This window comes from Bacillus rossius, chromosome 10, assembly GCF_032445375.1.
Source record: "Bacillus rossius redtenbacheri isolate Brsri chromosome 10, Brsri_v3, whole genome shotgun sequence".
NCBI lineage: Eukaryota > Metazoa > Arthropoda > Insecta > Phasmatodea > Bacillidae > Bacillus > Bacillus rossius.
The window spans coordinates 31,101,196-31,124,231 of record NC_086337.1 but is presented as its reverse complement, the minus strand read 5'-3'; the positions used below and the strand labels follow the sequence as shown (position 1 = coordinate 31,124,231).

At 39.2% G+C, this 23,036-nt stretch overlaps 1 protein-coding gene across 3 annotated transcripts in view; it reads right to left on the bottom strand.

Annotated features, from left to right (window-relative positions):
• The window catches only part of LOC134535905 (catenin alpha), a 74,522-nt gene that overhangs the window by 33,690 nt on the left and 17,796 nt on the right, over positions 1-23,036 (bottom strand). For all 3 annotated transcript variants that reach the window (XM_063375278.1, XM_063375276.1, XM_063375277.1), the window contains exons 6-10: positions 16,945-17,121; positions 16,102-16,305; positions 10,789-10,904; positions 9,668-9,785; positions 403-652 (exon numbers count right to left, since the gene is read on the bottom strand). In XM_063375278.1, coding sequence (XP_063231348.1) covers positions 403-652; positions 9,668-9,785; positions 10,789-10,904; positions 16,102-16,305; positions 16,945-17,121 — 865 coding nt within the window. The remainder of the gene's footprint in view (positions 1-402; positions 653-9,667; positions 9,786-10,788; positions 10,905-16,101; positions 16,306-16,944; positions 17,122-23,036) is intronic.

The window sequence follows — 23,036 nt, the reverse complement described above, 5'->3', positions numbered from 1 at the left end:
TTTTGACGCATCAGCGAAGGATTCGTCGGGGACCTCATTGAACGATGCCTTGCTGACAGGTCCTAAACTCCAAAAGGAGATTATAAATATCATGTTATCCTTCAGACTACATACCATTGTCTTCACTGCAGACATCAAGCAGATGTTGCAAGGCTGAAGAATGTGATAGGTGTCAATGGCAAGATGTCTAGTGGCGAGCGAGAGGGGTGGAGATAAAGCAGACAAATAACCAAAGTGCGCTTCACGCGATCACGCCGTAAATTTCTCAAAAAGACCTCGTTATAGCCGTGTTCTCGCTATTACCATGCTCGCTATAACGGAATTCTCCTGTAGTAAAAAAAAAAAAAAAAAATACTTGATTGTATTTGTGAAGAATATTTCCCCACTTTCATCTCGACTGACCAGAAACGGCGAGGAAGTCGTCGATGGTGGTGATGTCGTCCACGGCCTCCGTCAGGATGCGCACTTGGTTCTCCCAGGCGTCTCGGAACACATCCATGTTCTCCTGGGCCACCTTGGATCGCGGCCGGGCCGCCAGGATGCGAGCCGCGTTGATGACTTGAGGGCACAGGTTCTCGATCTGGGCGGCTGCGTACCGCACCATCTTCACCCCGTCCTCGTTGTTGGACATGCTGCAGGCGAGGTTCGCGACCTGCGACCACAACGCCACAGTGCAAGACGCAGCGCGCCGGAATGCCAGCTATACCAACACAAACCCTGAGCCCCTGAATGCAACTTACACCTCAGTTCCGTCCACAGAAGAAAGACAATATAGCAATTAGGGATGTGCGAGTACCCGATATTTTCGGGTACGGTTCGAATCCACAATTACCCGAACCCGGAATCGTTGCACGTACATGGATTCGAACAGTATTACGAATATTCACAAAAGTTATAAATTAATTTAATACGGCTCAAAAATACTAGCAGTGAAAAATAAAATTAGGCTACTATTACGTAAGTATTTATAATATGATTTATCTGAGAAAGATATGTAAATTAAATAATTAACACAGTGACATTGAAAGAATTTCGAGATTTCGAGAGCTTAAACTATAATTACGAATTTCGTCGTATAGCAAACTATAAACTAAAAACAATTACATACCTACAATAAAAAAACATCTTGGCTATTTATTGGAGAAAAAATGGTTTCGTTTACTGAAACGTTTATAAAACTGAGATTTCCCTGTAACCAGTCCAACTGTTTACAGTTATATATATTATTATTTTTATTATTATTGTAACATAAATTGTATATTTCATGAGCCAATATTATGAATTTAATTGTTTATTGTAAAGAGGACAACCAAAGTATAACAGATATTACACATCTTATTGTCAGAGACAACACACTTTTAACTTCAGGGTCTTTGTCTGGGCTCAATCGACATAGTGGACTGTATAATTAATAATAAACACAAACTTATACTGTCGCGCACGGCCGACCTACCGAAGGGAAAACAAACGATAACGAACTGGTCACAAGATGGCGTGAGAGCAGCAGCGTCACGATTCCAATGCTGCGGGCGGGAAATTCAAATTCAACATTTACACTCGGCCTGAACATCCCGCCCACCTTGAAGTGTCCACAGTTCAAAAACAAAGTTATTAACAACAAACACTAGTCACACTATGTACAGACCACCAACTCCATCCTCAAGAGTTACTGAATGGGGAGGGGACACAATTTCACTACAGGTCGAGTGAATGTGCCATGAGGAGTGCGAACTTCTGCGACACGCACGACTCCATCCTTGCCAGGATGGACCTTAACAATTCTGGCTACCCGCCAACGCAGTGGGGGCAGGTTTGAGTCCTTGATGAGCACTAGTTGTCCTTCGGTCACATTCTTGTCTCCACTGATCCATTTTTTCTTCTGTTGGAGGTGATGCAGGTATTCCTGGTGCCATCGCTTCCAAAAGGATTGATGGATTTGCTGGACCAGGGACCATTGCTGTAACCTGTTCACAGGAGTTGAAGTAGTGTCGTTAACTGGGAGCACTTGTGGAGGCCCAAAGGTTAGGAAATGATTTGGGGTCAATGCAGATGTGTCATTGGGATCAGTTGACAGTGCGCACAGAGGTCGGGAATTTAGGGATACTTCCACCTGAGCCAACACGGTGCATAGTTTCATAGGTGAGCAGTTGCAGTCCTACAGACTTCAGTAGAAGGGATTTCACACTCTTAATCCCTGCCTCCCATAATCCGCCAAAGTGTGGAGCAGCGGGTGGATTGAAATGCCAGGTTGTCCCTTTGGGAGCTGCAGTCTCAACAAAGAGTTTCTTCGTGGTGGCATCAGCCAAAAATCTTGCAAGATCAGTCAATTTACGATTCGCACCAACAAAATTGGTGCCACAGTCACTATATATGTGGGCACAGTGTCCTCGTCGCGCAATGAAGCGTCGTAAAGCAGCGAGGAAGGCATCTGTAGATAGGTCAGATGCAAGCTCAATATGTATGGCCTTAGTGGTAAAGCACACAAACAGGCAGATGTATGCTGAGAGAAGTCGAGGTTTTCTTACCTTGGCCATGGTAATGGACAAGGGGCCACCGTAATCAACACCGGTGTGGAGAAAGGGTTTAGCCTGAGACACTCTAGATGCTGGCAAACTAGCCATGACAGGTGAAACACTCTTTGGACGAGTTCTGAAGCATTTTAGGCACGCTTTCAAGCGCCGGCGAATTAAATTCCTGGCACCTATGATCCAAAACTCTTGCTGGAGCAGTGACTGTACCGTAAGGGCACCTGGGTGCAGGAATTCCTGGTGGAGCTTGTCAATGAGGAGAACAGCTAGGCGACTGTTCTTAGGAAGTAGTATGGGATGTTTCTGATCCGACGGTAAGGCAGAATTCTGAAGCCGACCGCCCACCCGTAGAATACCATCACCATCCACAAAGGGTGTCAAACTCTGAATGGCGGGAGTGCATAACTGGTTGCGTGAGAGTCTGACAAATTCCTCAGAGAAGTCAGTTTGTGTTTCCTTGATCAAGATCTTAAATGCAGATTGCACTTCCTTAGCTTGTAGTGGACCTAGAATTCTTGCGCGGTTCGGACGTGCATTATAGCTAAATCGAAGACACCAAGTCACTATTCTTTCTACTTTACGCAGGCAGGAGAATTTGTCCATTAACGTAGCTAACGGAGATGACTCTATGACAGTGTGATGAACAACAGACGAACGTTTCTCAGAGTGGGCTTCCTCAGATATCGTGATTGGGGAGACAGGCCAGTTTTCTTCGGGCTGACGAAGCCAAGGAGGGCCGGACCACCAAAGTGGATGCTGTACTAATTGTGCAGGAGTGAGGCCACGCGAGGCACAGTCAGCAGGATTGTCTGCGCTAGAAACATGACGCCAGCAGTTTGAGGATGTATAATCCTGAATTTTGCTTACCCTATTGGCCACAAAGGTTTTCTATTGATGTGGGGACGCTTGGATCCAGGCTAAAACAACTGATGAGTCAGTCCAAGCGTATACTTCTCTCATTGGCAACTCAGGGGAGTATGCTTCGATCAGAGTATGTAGGCAACGTGCCAAGAGGAGAGCTGCACATAGTTCAAGCATAGGGAGAGACACTCGTTTCAAAGGGGCAACCTTGGATTTTGCAAGTAACAACTGGGTTGAAATTACACCTGAGGCGGACACCAGGCGCAGGTACACAACTGCAGCATATCCCTTATCAGAGCTATCAGCAAATCCATGTAGTTCGATAAGGGACTGAGGATGATGCTTGTTGGTGCAGCGAGGAATGGCAATGGCAGAACACGAAGACAGCTCACTTCTTATAATTTCCCATTTTGCTGCTATGTCGGATGGAACAGGACTATCCCATCCAATGTTTACTGACCACAGACATTGCATCAGGTGCTTGGCTAGAAGCATCATAGGCGACAACCACCCCAACGGGTTGAAAATGCGAGCTATTTCGGACAAAATCCCCCGCTTCGTGAGTACAAGTGATCGAAATTGGAAGTCATATGAAAAGGTATCCTGAATCGGGTTCCAGTGTAACCCTAAGACCTTTACAGAGGAGCTATCATCAAATGAATATGTCTCAGAAGGGTGTAGTACAGCTTCTGGAGGTAGGTCATTGAGGAGTTCAGTAGAATTGCTGGCGAACTTCCGCAGTTGAAAACCACCAAGCGAAAGTAACTGTTGGAGGTCTTTCCTCAGGCTTCGAGCTGACTGCAAATCATTGGTCCCTGTGACAATGTCATCAACGTAAGTGTTTTGTAACAGAGCTTTAGCAGCTAACGGGAGATCTCCCCCTTCATCCTCAGCCAGCTGATGTAGTGTGCGTAGAGCCAGGTAGGGAGCCGAACAAATGCCATAGGTAACAGTATTCAATTTGTATGTTTGTACTGGTTGATCCTCACTTGCTCGCCACAGGATACACTGATAATTTCTGTGGTCGGGATGTACCAAAATTTGACGGTACATCTGTTTGATGTCAGCGGTAAATACAATTGTGGGAATCCGAAACTGCAGCAATACATTCACAATGTCACATTGTAACTTAGGTCCGGTTAACAATGTGTCGTTGAGCGAATATCCTGAGTTGGTCTTAGCAGACGCATCAAAGACTACCCTTAATTTCGTGGTAGTGCTACTAGGTTTCTGAACACAATGATGAGGGATGAAGTATGACTTGGCAGGAACCTCATGAGAACCATTAGGACTCATGTGTCCACTGGCTAGGTAATCATCCATGAAATCCACATATTGTTTCTTCACTTCCGGTTGTCGATTCAAACGGCGCTCTAAGGACTGAAAGCGACGAAGCGCTGAACTGTGCGAATCCCCTAGATCTGGATCGACGGTCTTGAAGGGCAATGTGACAACATATCTACCGGTTTCAAGTCGGGTGCATGTTTGGCTAAAAATGCTTTCACACTCCTTTTCGTCTGGCGTGGGAGTGAGCTTGACATCTGGCAGATCCTCCAGCTGCCACAAACGTTCTACAGCAGCATCTAGAGTCTCATTACAAGAAGAAACAAACAGGGATGTAATTTCAGCAGTGGGAAAGAGAGTTTCAGTGGTGTTTGTTACTCTACCCATAAGTAACCATCCGAAGCTTGATTCTAAGGCAACAGGAGTGCCAGGAAGGCCCTCTAGTTTCCTCCCTGTCAAGATATTTGGAATCAGTTCTGCGCCTATCAGCAAGTCAACAGAATCGGGAAAGGCATATGAAGGGTCTGCTAACCTCAAATGGTTTAGATGATGCCAATTGTTTGTTTTCAATGGTGATGATGGGATAAGACCTGTTAATTGAGAAAGGACTAGCATTTCTGTTGAGAAGTTAGGCCCTTCCTGTCCATTAGGTCTGATCAAACATGAAACAACCCCACGTGCTATCGTGAGTGGTGTTTGGGAAATACCCTGAAGAGGCTGCGATGTCCTTCGTCGACGAAGCCCCAATTGATTAACGGCACCCTCAAGAGATGAAATTGGCTTGGCTTCCAGAGTCCAACAGTACTCTGAGTTGCTGAAATGCTCCCGACGTGTCTTGAGCTTCCACCAATGCTGTAGAGAGCAACACTATGGTGTAAGTAGATCCTCCGGAGAATGAGGACAGGACCGATGTAGGTGTGTCACTGTCTACCACAACCTCCTCATCAGGTGGCTCGTTGCTGACCTCTTTCTGCCGATGTTCAGTGCTTTCAAAATGCAGCAAGGAATGATGGCGAGAAGGACAATGACTACATGAAAGTGACGATGGGCATCTTTTCACAGTATGATGGGGCTTTAAACAGTTTATACACAATTTTTGATCCTTAACAAATGCGAATCTGTCCCTTGCGTTTCGTTTAGTGAAAACCGAACATTGGTACAGAGGGTGTTTTCCATTACACATACAGCAAGCTGAAGATGATGCAACAAAGTATGTGCCAGATGCATTGTGCCATTGACCTTGTGTTGTGCGGTTGATGACTACCTTTGAAGGCCCGGGTTTGGTATCCTGGCCGCGCCCACTGACACCCACTGCTTCTACGGATCTGCACTGTTTTTCCAGGAATACCACAAAGTCTTGAAGTGCTGGTGTTTCCAACTCTTGAAAACGCAACTCCCACAACCTTCGTAAATCTCCGCTAAGACGCTTCTCAAGCAGATGAAGCAATAATAGGTCCCACTGATCTATCGGTAGTCCTAGTGCTTGCAAAGCTGCCACATTCTCACCAATTGTAGATAGAAAACTACGCAGGGTAACCACTGAGGTCAAGGTGGCAACAGGAACCTGCAATATGGCATCTAGGTGATGTGATATTATCAACCGCCGGTTATCGTATCTTCTCCCCAATAATGTCCATGCCACCTCAAAATTGTCACCTGTCAATGGCAGTGACTGCACTAATGACAGGGCCTCACCCTCCAAGGATAGCCTTAGGTATGCGAACCGTTCCACATTTGACAGGTCACGATTATCAAGAATAAGTGTTTGAAACAAGTTAGCGAAGTTGGTCCAAGAGGCTATTTTACCTGCAAAACATGGTAGCTTAATTGAAGGTAGTGACACTCGCGGTGCAGGTGAAGAACCTTTGGAGACCTGAGTTTGTTTTGAATCACATACTGCAGTGTCAAGGATTGACATTATGACATAGTAGCGGTCATAAAATTCATCTAACCTATTTGTGTGCTTGGCGAGGTCAACATGTGGTTTGTCCTTGCACGTCAATTCGAGTGTCAGGTGATCCTGTTCAAAGCCAAGTTATAGGTCTGGTAGATCTCGGCAGGTAGATATAAACAGTCCCCGCTGTGAGTTGTCAGTCTCAAACTTGTTAGCTAAGGCTGCGGCTCGTTGTAATCTGTTCTCAGCTCGCTCCAGTCGGCTAATGAGAACTTCTGCCTTTTCAGACATGACGTGCACGAGATAAGAACACGTGCAAAACGTAAACAAATGGACGTGAACGACCACACAATTACGATTGATTGGTTGCCATCTCGAACAATCGATATAACTCGTACTGCAAGTGTTGACGTCACAGCTTCATCACCACGTCAATACGTACATGTACAATATTTTATTATAATAAAACAAAACACGTTTTCTTCTCCAAATCTATATATATTGTTTCGATGTCGATTTGCCTCCTTAAATTATCCCGGTAATACAACCACGATTCCACGGCGCACAAAGCCGGCACAACGCACGTGACCGAAAGACGACACAAGACGAGACGAAAACACGTAAACGACTAACAATAAATGTTGTAGGATCTTGGATCCGGCCCGGAGGACCAAATGTCTGGGCTCAATCGACATAGCGGACTGTATAATTAATAATAAACACAAACTTCTACTGTCGCGCACGGACGACCTACCGAAGCGAAAACAAACGAGAACGAACTGGTCACAAGATGGCATGGGAGCAGCAGCGTCACGATTCCAACGCTGCGGGCGAGAAATTAAAATTCAACATTTACACTCGGCCTGAACAGTCTTCTAAGCATTATTCTTTTGAAACTTTATTCATTTGGTCATAGTTCAGCACTCTTACACGCTAACATCCAAGTTTTATTTCACTATGCAGTCTATTCGGTTTGCTGATAGCTATAGCTCCTTGGTTGCTAGGGACTGAAAGTAAATAGTTAGAAGGAGGAAGGAAAAGAGACGCCATCGCCATCTTGCAGCGGGAAGACGTTTCTCGGGCTGGGGCGAACCAAAGCCTTGGTTGCCGCCCGAGGAATTGAAGATTCGCGTCATCCGCGGTCGTACACTATCTAGAACTCTCCATTCTACAAGTTGGGAGAATAGTATCTAGACTGAATAAGTCTTAGATAGGGAGTATCGGCGACATCAAGTGCCAACTTCCGCATCGGTCCCGTTTCGACCCGTAGTGGTTCCGGACGACTGATGTCAGCACCAGCTGCGATCGGCCACGATGATTGGTGAGACCAATCCAATTTGAACCAGACTTTCTAGGACGAGAGGGAAGTCGATTCTTCAGCCAGACACCCGGCTACCTCAGATCTTCTGCAGTTCGCCAATTACAGTTTACAGCGTCCAGTGTTCCAGCGTAGCAGCAGACCACCTGGAGGTCCTGGGAAGAGAGCCTCAAGCCTCCGACAGCGTATAGTTAGACCCGGCATGATATTCAATGTGTTCCAGTGACGTCATTTGCATCTAATTACCGACACCTAGATTTGAACAGAAGTTAACATACAAAATATATTATTTTGGTTGTTCTCGCTTAATTACATGGTAACAGTAATTTCACGCCCATATTCAAGAACCCATTAAAGTCATATGTTTTTCAGCTATTATTATTTCATTTATAACAAACGTCAGTTAAGTAATGCAAATTTCCACTAGTCACACAACAATACCAAATTTCCTTTTAGTAATTACTCTCTGGACAGTAACACAGTGCAGTGACGTGCTAGCTGGATTATCAGTCTGGTAATCAATCCAGTAGCAGCATTCCTGATATCTACTGCGAAGAGGGTAGGCGCCCAAAACCCAGCAAGAACACACCAGTAATTAGTTAGAGTGGCTACCACAACTTGGAGCCAACGTATACTACACTACAGGAGCAGCATATAGTTTTCAGCGTGCAGTTTATTACGATTGAGTTGGAGAATTGAATATGTTTTGGTTTCTATATTTTAAAGTGTTTATTATTAATTAAGTTTACATAATTATAAACATTTCTATCTCAGTGTAATAAATAATTGCCAGTAGTTACAGTTCGAAAAAAGAGAACACACATTAAATTAATCAGTTATTTTTAATTATACTGTGCTTAATATTCGGAATCGGATTCATATCTCAAATATTGCCAGGGATTCGAATCGGATTCGAACTGAACTGAAAATCAAGGATTCGCACATCCCTAATAGCAGTTGAAGGCAGAAAGCCAGCGCTCTTTACATAGCACACAAATTTCTGTGAACTCGAACCAACAAGGCAAACGGCATGGTTCCCAACAACGAAGGTAGCCAGCAGGCTACAAATTGGACATAACCTGCCTAGAGGTTTATCGGACTACTGGTTGGGTAGATGCGCTTTGAGGCACATAAAGATAAGAGAGATCTTTAAACTCATGCCACTTAACAATTTAAACTTTTGTGAATATTGGTACCGTGTTGGTCAGTCATTATACACACACATAATATTTTCCAAGGTGCTTTTGTTTGTCACTCCAATGCTTAATGATTTGGCACTGTCTATTTTGCATCCTTTGCAATACCCTTCTCACAAAAGCTAGTTCCAAAAAATCATCAAAACCCCTTATTTTTGTTCAACATTACAGTCAAGGACTTAAATTTATTTGGAGGAGGAAAAGAGGGGGAGGGATAAGTTACACAAAAATGGATGTAGCTTGATTTAAAAATGTTGAAAAGGATTAGGAATCACCATTTTGCAATTCTAAATATTTTGATAGAACACTTGCAATAAAGCTTATGTGCTACTTTTTTTTGTCATGGTATAGTACTTAGCTTTGGCTAATTTTTGAAGTCAAACCTTGTGAACTGATGTGATTATTATGATAATTTTAGTTGCCAGTGTGAAATAATAACTTATTACCTCGTGGCGCTTAGACTAGAGCCTGTTATTAAACATGAGGTTCCAAAAAGGTGTAGAAAAACTGGGGGATATGATTTATGCCTTGACATGCTGTAAGTACACACCAACAAAAACGTAAGTAGTATAAAGAAAGCACTCACCTCAACAAGCTTGTTTGCGTGCTCGGTGAATACCAGAGCATATTCCTCCACCTCCTTTTCATTTCCGGCCTTGGCTGCTTCAATGAGCACCAACAATGGCACATTCGTCTCCAGGAAGCTGCAAACAAATAACTTTTTTACCCCACTAGAATTGATCATATAGTTGGGTTATTCGAAAAAGTTATCGTGTCCAATTTCCGAAATCAATCGTAACGTAATAACCAAGGCAAAGAGAATGGTTTCTGTGTTTAGAAGAAGTCATGAAGTGGACAGCAAATTTCTCATGGATGTCTCAGACACACATATATAGGTATATTTTTTTTTTGGCAAGAACAGTCAAATTTCAATAATACTAACCTGAAGGACCAAATTTTTGTCACTTTGCAAAAATGAATTTTCTATTAGCCTGCTATTACAAAATGTTATAACAATTTTCGAAATTTCTAAAAAAACATTCAAATAAAGTCAATTATTTTTTTGATTTAGTACATACATAACACACCTAAAAAAATTTGAATATGCTCCAAGGAAACTAGCACACAATTTTATACAGCACCAAATGTTTCCTTTTTTCAGGGATTGTAAAAAAATACAATTTTAGGATGACTACCCTGTGGCTCAAAAAATATTATGTACTGTTCTACATTTTAAAGGATTTAAAACTGAAGAATAAAGCAAGGTTAAAAATTTACCTACAAAAAGACATACCATCATTTTGGAAGAATATGTATTTTCTAGTGGTGTTGATTATTGCAAATAATTAAGCAAGTGTAAGATGGAACAATAAGAGACTGGATAATTTTAAATGAACAAGTTCTACAATCATAAACAAAACTTGTCTCTATTGTAATCATTTCATTGAAATAATAAAGTACTTTAGTACCCACACATTTTTTTGATACCTCCCACACATACAAAAAATACCATGGCCTCATTGGTGTGGGTTGTTCATATTAATCATCCATTATTTACATCTCAAAAAAAAAAAAAATTGTATTACCCTACTAACAGCAATGAAATGGCCAATATTAGGGGTTGATACATAGCTAAAAGTAAACATCAAACATATTCTGCGTACAGAAGGAAGGAGTGCACCGTATTGGCCAAATGTGTGCCAGTACCTGTCTGAGACGTGGTCCACCACCGCCTTCCTGAGCTGGCGTCGGAGGTCTCGCGTCTTGCGACACATGTGGTCGAGGGCCCGCTCCAACCCTTCACTCTGCTCCTTGGTGCCCATCTGCCGCAAACACAACATTCTGCTGACCGACCGGACATCGCAGTCTTGTTCCTCACACACTTCCCATCACACCACTATCACCGCATGGGCGTAACACAAAAAAAACTCTCTTCTATCTTGACTTTCACTAAATAACTACAAATACTGAGTCGCAATTAAAAAAATAAAGCAATCCTATCTAAGGTTCTGCTTATGATACTCTGATGGCCATACCACACACACGGTTTCAGACACATTTTTAGAAACATACCTAACTGAAATATGTATTGCTAAAATTTCTGCAACATTACAGAAATGAGTCTGAAAATTTTTTGTGGATTATGGGATAAGAATTGGCATAGGCAAACTAATAGCTGTTAGTTGTGGAAAAATATATTCTTTCCTCAAAAACAAGGCGTTATCAAGAGTTTCATTTCTGTGAGTGCCTATACCTCAGTTTTTATTTCATGTATTTTAATGTAAAGGCCAAACTAATGCTACAGGCAAGCCAAACTGTGCTAAAAGTTGTACAATTTATATAAAGTAAAGTAGGTTTTATAAACAGGGTTGTGTAAAAAGGGGCTTAAAGTGACTTTTAAAAGGTTTTAGAGGGCTCCAGATCATCGAAATAATGAATCTGCTCATTAATGAAAGAATTGGGTAGCATGAGTTATGCTCCTTAACTCGCCACGTAAACATGACAGCTTTGTGATCACGGTTTTCAATGACCCTTGCATTTGTTGAAGTTTAGCATCCAATTCGAGATTTAAGAGTTTGTTTTAAAACAGATGTACATAAACAAAGATAAAAAAAAAATTTATTTAACTTTTATTATAAAAGAATTTTGAACATCTTAACTGCAAAATACTATGTTTCATGCAAAAAAATGTTTTTACTTCGAAATAGTAAGGCAAAAGTATAAAATTCACGGTCTTCTCTAAAAAATTATACCTTTGAAATGCTGATTAAAAAACTTCTACAACAAATAGCAATAGATTATTATAAATTGTAGATGGTAGCAGTAATTTCTACTAAGCAGAAACATCTGCAGTCAGTTGTGTGAAAATAATATTTTTCATTTCTCAACCCACATATTTTCATAAAAACTCATTTTGAAGAATTTTTTTGTTACCAGGAAAATTAAATAAAAATTCAACCTTATACCAAAAAAGAAGCTTAAATTAAATGAAAGTATTAATGATGTGGGTATAAAAAGTGAGAAAGAGCACAATACGTAGTTGGGAAATGGCCCCACTTTCAGATTCACTGCTTCCAGTTCCAGCACTTTGGGTGGTTGGCCAAGCGGTAGTGCAAAAATCAGGTTTTTAGTTAGAATTAAATTTAAATACGAACTCCAAAATATCTCGAATACTAATATTGAAATCAAGTAACAAGAACGGGAAATTTTTTAAATACTTGTATTAAAAAAATGGCTACACATACAGTTATATAGTATGTACAACAATTACTCTACCTAATATTGACAGTTACACGAGGTGATAAGCAAAAAACTTTACTACACTTAGAATACAGTTGAATATTTGGAATTTTAAAGTGGAAATATTTGAAACCGAATTGAATATGAATATAAATTATTCGTTCTGATTTTTGAAATTTTGAATACTTTTACAGGCCTACCGATCTGCAACGATAGCACATCTATGCTTATACCACGATGCAGGCAGAAAGTAAGGGAGGAAGCATGCAGGAATTTCATATTTTGCAGGCTTACATATGACAAGAAAATTACAATTAAGCCTTTTTGCATTTGAAGATGGTGTATTTTTTTTTTTTTTTTTTAAATTTTGGGTTTTAACAAGTTTAATTGAATCACAGAAATTGGGAAAGGACTCTACGATTGTAAATGGAACTATCATAAAATTTGTCTGGAATTATTTTGGGAAATCTTGGAAGATGCAAGGACCAGGATCCAAACAAGTGTCCTTTCAAATTTTATTCCAATTTTTTTAGCGCTGTGCTACTTGACTTTGTCACTTTATGCTCCACAGTAAGCACACTGCACAACGAACTGAAAGAAAGAAAATTAATTTCTGAACTTCAGGTACATAACATTCTTAGGAGATAAAGGTGGTATTTATGATAGTAAAGCCGAGTTATACAGCACGTAAGGCAGTTGTTATGCTACAGGAAAAAGAGTTAATAAATTATCTGCAAGGAAGCTGGAAGATCTAGAAATATATTGTTGGGTGACTGCAAACTAGACATACACAAATAAAACAAACACAACACATAAAAACCACATGGTCTAGTGTTCTGCAAGCTTCTACCAACACACAAGTCATTTCAGTCGATCATCGCAAATCTATAAAAAAAAAAAACATGTGCAAAACATTGGTAGTAGACAGCGAAGAGATTATTGTGCAGAAGAGGAAGAAATGCAGACCAATAGTAGCAAGTGAGAAATCTTGATTCTATTGAAAGTGAGCACAAACACACCACAATTAAAGGGCTCGTGGCATATTTACCCCTCGCTTCACTCCTCTGCTAGCCTGCAACTGCTTAACACCCAAGAAAACAACATAACAAAAGCTTGTATGGTGACCAAATCATTTAATCATCTAGTGTTTAACTACACACTGATAAAATTGCACATACAATCTGCAAACTAATTTAGAGGATTCTGAACTGCACAAAATTTAGGCCTCTATCAAAACTAACATGTAAAATGTTTTACTTTTACCTTTAAATTTATAAATAACACCGCATGCAACACCACAAACAGCAACCAGTAGCAACCAAGAGAATACAAAAAAACAATCAGCATTGAAAGGTCTATCCATAATAAGGTACATTTACATTCCCCAAGTCAAAATCATAGCAGATAACCAAACAGTAGACAAGTGGTCCTTAAACTTTTTGAAGTTGAGGCACATTAAATAAAAATCCTACAGATACATACTTACAAGTGCACCATATATAAATTTATAGAAATATGTTCTAATACCGTGTTTTATTGCATAATCGTCGCAAATTATACTCTGAAATCGAGTTTGAAAAGGAAGGTTGTTTAGATTATGTGGAAAAAAAAAATTGTTAGGTAAAGTTATTCATAAAACATATAACCCATTCATGGAAAGAACGATTATTTAAAAAGTGAAGTATGAAAGGGCACGCGAAACAATTTAAATTAGTAAGTCATGCAACAAAAACCTTTATTCTACTTTAAATAGAAAAACAAAATCTGTAATCCGAATGCGAGCCTGAACGAACGCGTAACTTCGTTCGTAGAACACATCATTAAAAAGTGCGGGCCATCAAATGTAGTTAACTTGGCACTTGACAGAGAGCGCGCGTTGCATGCAATCGGCGAGATATTGATATTCTACTACGTGTGCGTGCTCTATACCAGAAGCAACATAATCAAACATGAATGATGCCAACTAGCACTGGCTTCATTTTTGTAAGTGGTACACCACAGCGACACAAACAAACAGATAAAGGTTATAACGTTTAAAAATGTCTTTAGAAGAAAATTTACACATCAGACAACTTCATATTTCCATTAATTATACAAGTAAGTGGTAATGTCCGAATAAATATTCAATTTCTACTTTAAAATACATAGTTTTTCACAGAAAAAATATCCACAAAACGCTCAGAATCTAATAGCGGGACCAAAAACATCATGCGACGTTTACACGAGATATTTTTTTATCCAAATTTCGACGCCCTAAAATACAGGTGCGAACGATTATGCAATAAAAGAGGGTAATTAAGACACTGTTTGAGCAAAACCTGCAGTCATTCAAATAACACACAATGATGTGTTAAAAAGAGCAGTATATCCATAATGAGATGGTATAATAGAGTAAGTGTATTTATTTTTATATGTGGACACACATTCCTCTGGAATACCACACGAAATCATCGATGCACCAATGTGTGACACAATCAGGTCAAAAAATGGCTAGTGGTGTATTTGTCAGACATTTTGCCTCATGAGGGAAAAAGTGTACAGATGGAACAGTCTTACAAAAGATACGAATTCAAGCAGATGATTGGTCGAAAAATATATCGTAACAGCGTGCTGCATGATGCAAAGGTTTTTCACGGTCATGTTTGTTATTGTTTTGAAACAATTGTCTAAATGTTTAACTATAAATAAAGATAAACTTTATTACATTATTTTATTCCTGAAATGATGAACGTTATATGTGGGAAGCTATCAATAGATAAAAATTTTTGAATGGGAAAAATTAACATACGGGATATTTGGAAGTGATCAAGGGAATAATTATTTTAATTTTTAACGTTATAAATGGGAAAACATATTATGTGGGAACATCCTAAGAGTTTTACCGTATTTGACGCATGTATTTAGTAAATATTGATCTAATAACATTTTTACGTCAATGTCTGCTTTCTGTCCTACTTTATTATACAAGAGAAAGGGATGGTCGCCCCCCCCCCCCCCCCCCCCCAGGCAATCCTATCACCACAAAAACCTGTCAAGACAGACATGAAAATTGCTTGCGTTACCGATTCTCCGACATTAAATCGTAGTGCGAGGGAGGGCGAATCATTAACACTGCTCGAGATATGGTCACGCCCGCTCACATTAATGCATATATACACCAACTCTGGCTGGTTAATTTTGCCAGTGCAGCAGACAGCAAGTAGGTATAGGAGGGGAAGGGGAACTAGCCACCGTCACCATCAAGCGAGAGCAACAACAGAGAGAAAGAGAGAGAGCAATGTTATTTGTCACCACAATCCTATTCAATTCTTTTCTTCCCTAACCAAACCTCTCATGACTGCTAGTGAACCCAGCCAAACAAGAGCCAGGGCATGATTTCTTGTCACCAAGTCCCACACAGGTATTTCTCCTCCTCCCGGCAGGCAACTGTTAGTAATTAATTCAATCCGCCGACCTAGTCATGCCCTCTCTCGCTTAGCCGTCTGTTTACTGGGTGAATGTTTAGTTTTTTTCCCCCCTTTGTTTGAAGATGCCCTTTAAATCACTGTACTTACGAAAGGGCCAACAAGGAGGAACTCATATTAGGTACAAGTTTAATTCGGTACAATTAATTTAGTCACACTGACGGTGCCTTTAAAAAAAAATTTGTAGTATTTTCGATAGCCTCGTAGAATCCAGTACCACGTTTCCGTGATATGTCCTACTGTGGAACGGTCACGTCTCCAGTGAGATGATGGCCACCACTCGTGAGAGAGACCAGAGAACAGCGCTCGCACTCACATTGGACATGTACTCGGAGAGCAGGTCCTGCAGCGCCTGGCGCACCGCGTTGCACTCGGCCACGATCCTCTCCCGGCGCTCGTCGCGGGTGCAGGACGAGTCGGCCATGAGCGCCGCCCCGCTGATGATGCTCTCCAGGCGCTCCTCCAGGGACGGCCGGGTGCGCACCTCGTTGTAGGCCAGCGGGTCCATCACGATGTGCTCCTGTGCCACATGCACACACTCTATGGAACTCACGAACAAGAATTCAGTGTCGTCGGTTTTATTTCCATACTTTGTTTTCAATTCTCGGAAACAGCGTAGTATTCAACAGATGTGACAGTAAAACATTTCTTAATACGTACTTATTCCACTCAAATAGTCTCATTTTTGACTTGCATATGATGCACTTATACAATAAGAATTATTTGTAACAAGCAAGTGTAGACCAGATCTAATTGGAAAAATATAGGCAAATATAAAATTTTTTTGCATCTTCGAAAAATGAACCTATGTCATTAATATAGAATTTATAAGATAAAATAACCACCAAAATAAATTTAATTTTCTCCAATCCACTTTGTTCATATAGTTTGGTACAAACTTCATGCTAAATTAATTAAGTTCAATTAATTTACCACAGCACAAGATATTTTTGTAATTTGATTCAAGTTTAGCCAAACTGCTGATATTTCAATATTTTTTTTTTTTTTACATTTCAGTGCTAAACAGTGTATTAACTTGAATTTTGGTGCTAATGTTTTACTGACATGCTTTGCAATTCACCATACATATAATCTCACTCCCGCCAACAAGCAACACCAACGGCGCGATCCCAAAGCATCCCCCGTCGCCAAGACTCACGTCAAAGTCATCGAGGGCCGCGGCCAGCTCGCCCGGCCCGTCGTACGGCTGCTGGGGCACGGACGGCCCTTTGCCCTGCGCCACGTCCGAGATGGTGTTCACCGCCTCGCACACTTGCTTGAACACGTAGTCCCGGTTGGCTTTCGCGGCGGCCAGCTCAGGGTGACGCACGTACACCTGCGGATTATATACAATCACGGCGTTCAACAAACATTTCATGTGGAGGACCGGGTGTATGTATTCCTTGAATGATTCTTGCAATGGCAAGGGTTGATTTAAAACATTATTATGGACATACGCCATTGCTGGTTTTAACTGTATCATGGTTCCCACTCCTTCTATCTAAGAAAATTCAAGCACTTTTCAAGCACATTCAAAGAACTTTTTCAAAAATTTCAAGGACCCAAGTATTATGAAATAATTTTAGTACGTATATTTTGAACACGTGCAGAATTGTTTTTTTTCTTCTGTGTATTACTTACAAACAGAAAGATAAAAGCTTATTGGAGGAACAGAAACATTGCAAACGGGCTGAGTTAAACATTATACCAAACTTTTATCAGAACAAAAACATTGATAACACCATAACTGCCGATAAAAATAGTACATAGAAGATATCTTATCATATGCCGTCGAAAAACGGGGCATTAATCTATGTGAAATTTATTTGAACATACCATAAATATCATAAAATTAAATTGCTGTTCCCCACTTTTAACTTGTTCTAAATAAATACGACGTAATTATAACTCTTACAAACAGTGTAAATTTTATCAAGCACTTTTAAGCACCTAAATGTTTTTTCAAGCACTTTTAAGGGCTCTTGATTACTTCAAACCATTTCAAGCACCTTTCAAGGACTTTCAAGGAGTGTGGGAACCCTGTGTATGTCATAGGAAACCGTAAGAATGGACAAAAAAAAAAGATGATACACAATCACAAAAAAATATTAAAAAATCAGTATGTCAAATGTGTGAATGCATAGACATGGAAGGAATTAAGACAGAAAAAATATCACGGCACAGACGAACACAGTGTGCTGAGAACGATGAGTCAGTTGTAACAAGAATCACTCTTGTTTTGTGCCTGTTTTCAGGACAGATGTCGGTTCCCGAAATTTCGCACCTGTCTTGTCTTCAGAAGCCTACTTGTGTTCATCTGTGCCATCGTCATCGCGTTGTACACAATATTTGTTTAGTTTCATTGCTGGGTTCGCCTGTGTGTCACTGTGTTGTCATGCTATCCATATTACACATTTTTTTTTAATCAGCCTTGAGTCCATTGTTTTGTCGCTGTTTTGTCCAAGGTGGTTGTTTGTATTTTCTGGTCTTGTTACAACTGTATCGTTGTTAGTCCAATGTGCTTGTCTGTGGCGCGGAATTCTCTGTGCTAATCATGTATTCACATATTTGACATAGGCTAATTTTGGCTTGTTTTTCTGTGTGTTTGTGTATTTATCTTTTTTGTCCATTCATGAGGTTTCTCTATCACATCTAGTGAAAACCAGCAATATTACTTGTCCATAAATTTTTTTAAATCAGGGTGTATACAAATACATATTTTAGGTCTTTTTCAGGGCATTTTAAATTTTTTTAACATCATTTGTTAATTTCATATCACAGGGTCATTTTTATAAAATATGCAAAATTGAACATAATATGAAATAAATGTACTGATTGCAAGAATGTGCTGATTTTTATGATACAGGCCCAAAACGTTTACAGAGATAATTTCTAATTTGCATATGGTTTAAGTGCACACCTTAAAATATTCATATTAAATATGCAACTATAACATTAAGTGATACGTCAAATAACTTAATGCAAGCTAGTAAAAGATTTTTGGAAATTTAAGTTTCATAACTTCCACTATTATTAATGATTATTTCGTGACTTTAATCACTTGTAGACAACCTTTTAGAACAGCTTACTTCAACCTACTGACCTTTCAACATTAATTTTAAGCCCCTGAAAAATGAACTGACCCAAAATGAAAGCAGAAGTACATCTTAAATAAAAATTATAACCAAATACCCAACTTTATTTTAGACTGTAAGATTTCTTATCATATTATTTATCAATTATTATGGAGAAAAGGAAGAGGAAACAAATATAATAACTAGGGACCCCAGAAAATGGTAAATAAAACTGGCTCATTTCGGTGTAAAAAAATGACAAAAGCGGTGCAAAAAATCTGTGTAAAAATTTGGTGAGATACATTAAATTAAAATTAGCAAACGAGGAATGTTTTGCTTCAATTTTTTTTAAATTTTAATATTAAACATAAAATGCACTCAGTTGGCAAACACTAAAAAGTTTTTAGTGTTTCTAGTTTTCTTCTTGGTCTTGTCTCCTTTACAGCAACCCTGTGTTCCCCTAGCCTGTTCTATTCCATCTGTTTCTAACCAAAGTTTTTTTTTTTAAAAATTGTGTTGTAATATTACTATGTTTGGAAATTAAAATAATGTATGGTCTGAATAAATAAATTGTTGTTTGTTTACAACTATGTTTTTAGAAGTTTGCAAAGCAGCTCCTATAGACGTCTGTTTTGCAGTACCGGTAGTCCACGTTGATGCTGCACATATTTTTTTTTTTTTGTTGCGTTAGAAACGTGTTTTAGGCATGTGTCTCGACGCATCCAGTCCACACGAACGTTGCAAAACTTACACATTATTATCTTATCCTTAACATCAAATATATAAAATCCTTCCTGCTTCATCTCTTGTTCTCGATCGAAAACCGTAACTATTTTCGGCATCTTAACACAAAAATAAGCACTACTAACTAGATGCTTGGAAATTAATACCGAGTAACCGAGACGTCATAAAAAACACTACTGCAAGCTGCACCGTAAAAACATTTATGCTGTAGTGGGACGCACACGAAAAAATATTTTGTTCGGACAGAAAGAAACTATTATGTAAGCGTAAATATTGTGTTCGCTTCTGTGCGCTAGAATTTTTGTAAACTAATACAGGGTGTCTACTGAGTTACAAAAATAAAAATTAGTGACTTTTTCTTGACTTTTTCATGACAATTTCCACTGAAGTGTGACCACGAAACTTGTCAAAATGGTATAATATTTAAATGTTATAAAATTACATCAAAAATAAAATGAAAAAATGAACGTTTACTTTTCTTTATCAAAATATACAGGCCTAAGTGCTGGAAAAAAAGACATTAGTTAAGCCTACAAATGAAGGTTAGTTTGAAACTTAATTGAATAAAATTATATCTGCTTTCCCGCATGCCAATTTTTCGTCGCACTTTAAGCGCTAAAACACGTTAACATTTGTTGGCAAACATTTTCAGCACATTATATCATAGAAAATATTACAATTCCATTCCGTAGCACTTTAACCTCTTCGACAATGATTTCAGTTGGAAAATAAAATAGGGCGGTAATTTAGGGATTTTGTTGTTTTGTAATTTGTAAACATAGTCGTTAACAAAACGAAAAAACCCGAAAATACATCACACATTTTGTGCACAAATTTTTGGCTTTCTTTTATCCTAGCCAAACATAAATTTACGTTTCGTACACACAAGCAAGCAGTAAACAAACAAACTCAATGCTAATAGTTTGATTATGAACGCTCGCGCTCGCCATTTGGCCAACAACTTATCGATATGGAAGCGGGTCGCGCGCATTGACGCCTTGACAGCTGCAATTGATTATGTGCGATCATTGTGCGATCTGTAGAGTAAAAATGAAACTAACTATGCCGTGACCATCACGGAATGAATACCATCCTTTTTTTAAGCGTGTAAGGTACGAGAATTGAATAAATTACGTTTTCACAGCATTTGAATGGACTTTTTTTTTTAAATAAAGAAGAGCAACTCGCTATTATTAAAATTTTCTCTAGATTCTATGTGAAAATTATGACGTTGCACGTAGGAGAATAGAAGCTGTAAGCAACATTTTGAACGGGGATTTAAAGTAAACGTCTTATGGTGAAAATGGTGGGACTGGCCTAGTTAAACACGGGAAAATGTATTGTCTGGGAACATCTTAAGCAATGATTTTCCTGAAAATGCAAGCTGCCAAAAGCACAAAAAATATGGTATATACAAGATCAGTGCACAAGAAATACACATTAGCCTTGTAATTAATTTTTTCGTGACTTTTACCAAAATATACTTAAAAATGGTGACTTTTTCGGGACTTTCGTGACCTTATACAACATTCGTGACTTTCGTGACCTAGTAGACACCCTGTAATACCAACTACACAAAAATTGTGTTCGTAACGCTGCTACATAGCGGCAACGTAAATATACACGTTTGCCGCCATGTTGGAACTACAATCGATTTCGTTACACGAAATCAATACAATCAATAGTAAGATTATTTACAGTATCCGACCAATGTAAACATTCTTGGTAACGGAAATTACGTGTATTTCGCGCAAAGTTTCGTGTTTTGTGAAAAAATAGCAGATTTCGTGAAAACTGTGAAATAGTGCCCAATTTCGCGGTATTTCGTGTATTTCGCGGTTCACCATTTTCTGGGGTCCCTAATAATAACTATTTAAAAAAATCTTTTTAAAATAAATTTAAACTTAACATAAAGTATTTTAATAATGGAAATTAAATTTTAGCATTTTTTTTTACATTATTTAGAAAATATGCGCATGTCATTATTACCTATTTATTTACTAAATTTAAACTATAAACTTCAAATTGTGATAGATGGATACAAGTGCTAAATCAAAAGGTTCCATTTTGAAATATATGAGATGCAGAAAAATTAAAATGCAGAAATTAAGTTTTAAATTGTACACTTGTAAAATTCATAACAGATGTTACCAACAAATTATAAATGGCATGGTGTTAGTCATCACATAGCCCTTCCATGTAGTCAAAACATAATTAAAGTCAACACGAATCACTGTCAAAAACTGACTGTTGACTAAGAGTTCTTACAATTACATATGTCAAATATGTGAATTAAAACCACAGACTTCTGGTACCTTTATGAGAGTTTATGGTCATCTAATTAATCATTCAATTAAATACAGTAGTTTTATAGTCCAGAATAGCTATTAAAAAAAAGTATGTGTGTGGAGTCCACGAGTAACAGAAGCGAAACTTCTTGCTTATTAGGTATAGATAGATATACAGTAAAACCTTTTTGTTGCGACCCCATTTATTGCGACCACCTCTCTATTACAACCCGATTTCGAGGAACCGTGAAAAAATTGCCGAAAATCCGAAGAAAATCGGATGGAAAATAAATTTTTTGTAGTTAGTAGCGTGTTACTGCGTTTCTCTTGCCGAGTGCTGTACTGCTGCAGGCAGCGCGTATCTAAAAATAGATACCACTTCCTGTCGACCGCTGTCAGCACTTGACAACCCCCATTCCACGTCCTTTTGCTGGCAGGGTGCGCAGTTAAAGATTTTTGTGGCGACGTTTTTACGTTTAGCTTTTTGCGAGTGTCTAATGTCATACCCAATTAGGCAAAGCTACCTGCTGGCTTTCTCTTGATTTTAATTACTATTGGTTAACAATGTTTAGTTTTTGAAGTCGCGACTTGGTATATTTTCTGGCTTGAATTTGTGAACTATTGTTGACGACTTATGCAAATTTTTTCCCCCCGATTTGGTTACCTGAAAGGTTGGGTTTTGTGACGACTGTTGGCGATTTACACATTTGTTTTATTTCATACGGATTTGCGGTTTTGACGAAATGAGTGTTAAACGAGCCAGCTTGTCACTCATTAAGAAGTACGAGATAATACAGGAAGTGGATGAGAAGAAGCTGTCGAAGACGGATATCGCGCGACGACATGGCATTCCGAAATCAACTCTTTTCACAATAATAAAAAAAAGGGAAGAAATAGTAAATGCCGTTTTGAAGGACGGCCGCAACGTCCAGCTGAAGAATTTGAGGGGCGTGACACATGCGAATCTGGAGGAAGCAATGCTGGAGTGGTTTGGCCAGCTTAGGGCGCAAAACCTGCCTGTAAGCGGACCCATGATGCTGAAAAAGGCAGACGAATTAAGCTTGAAGTTAGGCATTGAGAACTTCAAATGTTCAAACGGTTGGCTGGATCGTTTTAAAGTTCGTCATGGCATATCGAGTCGTAAA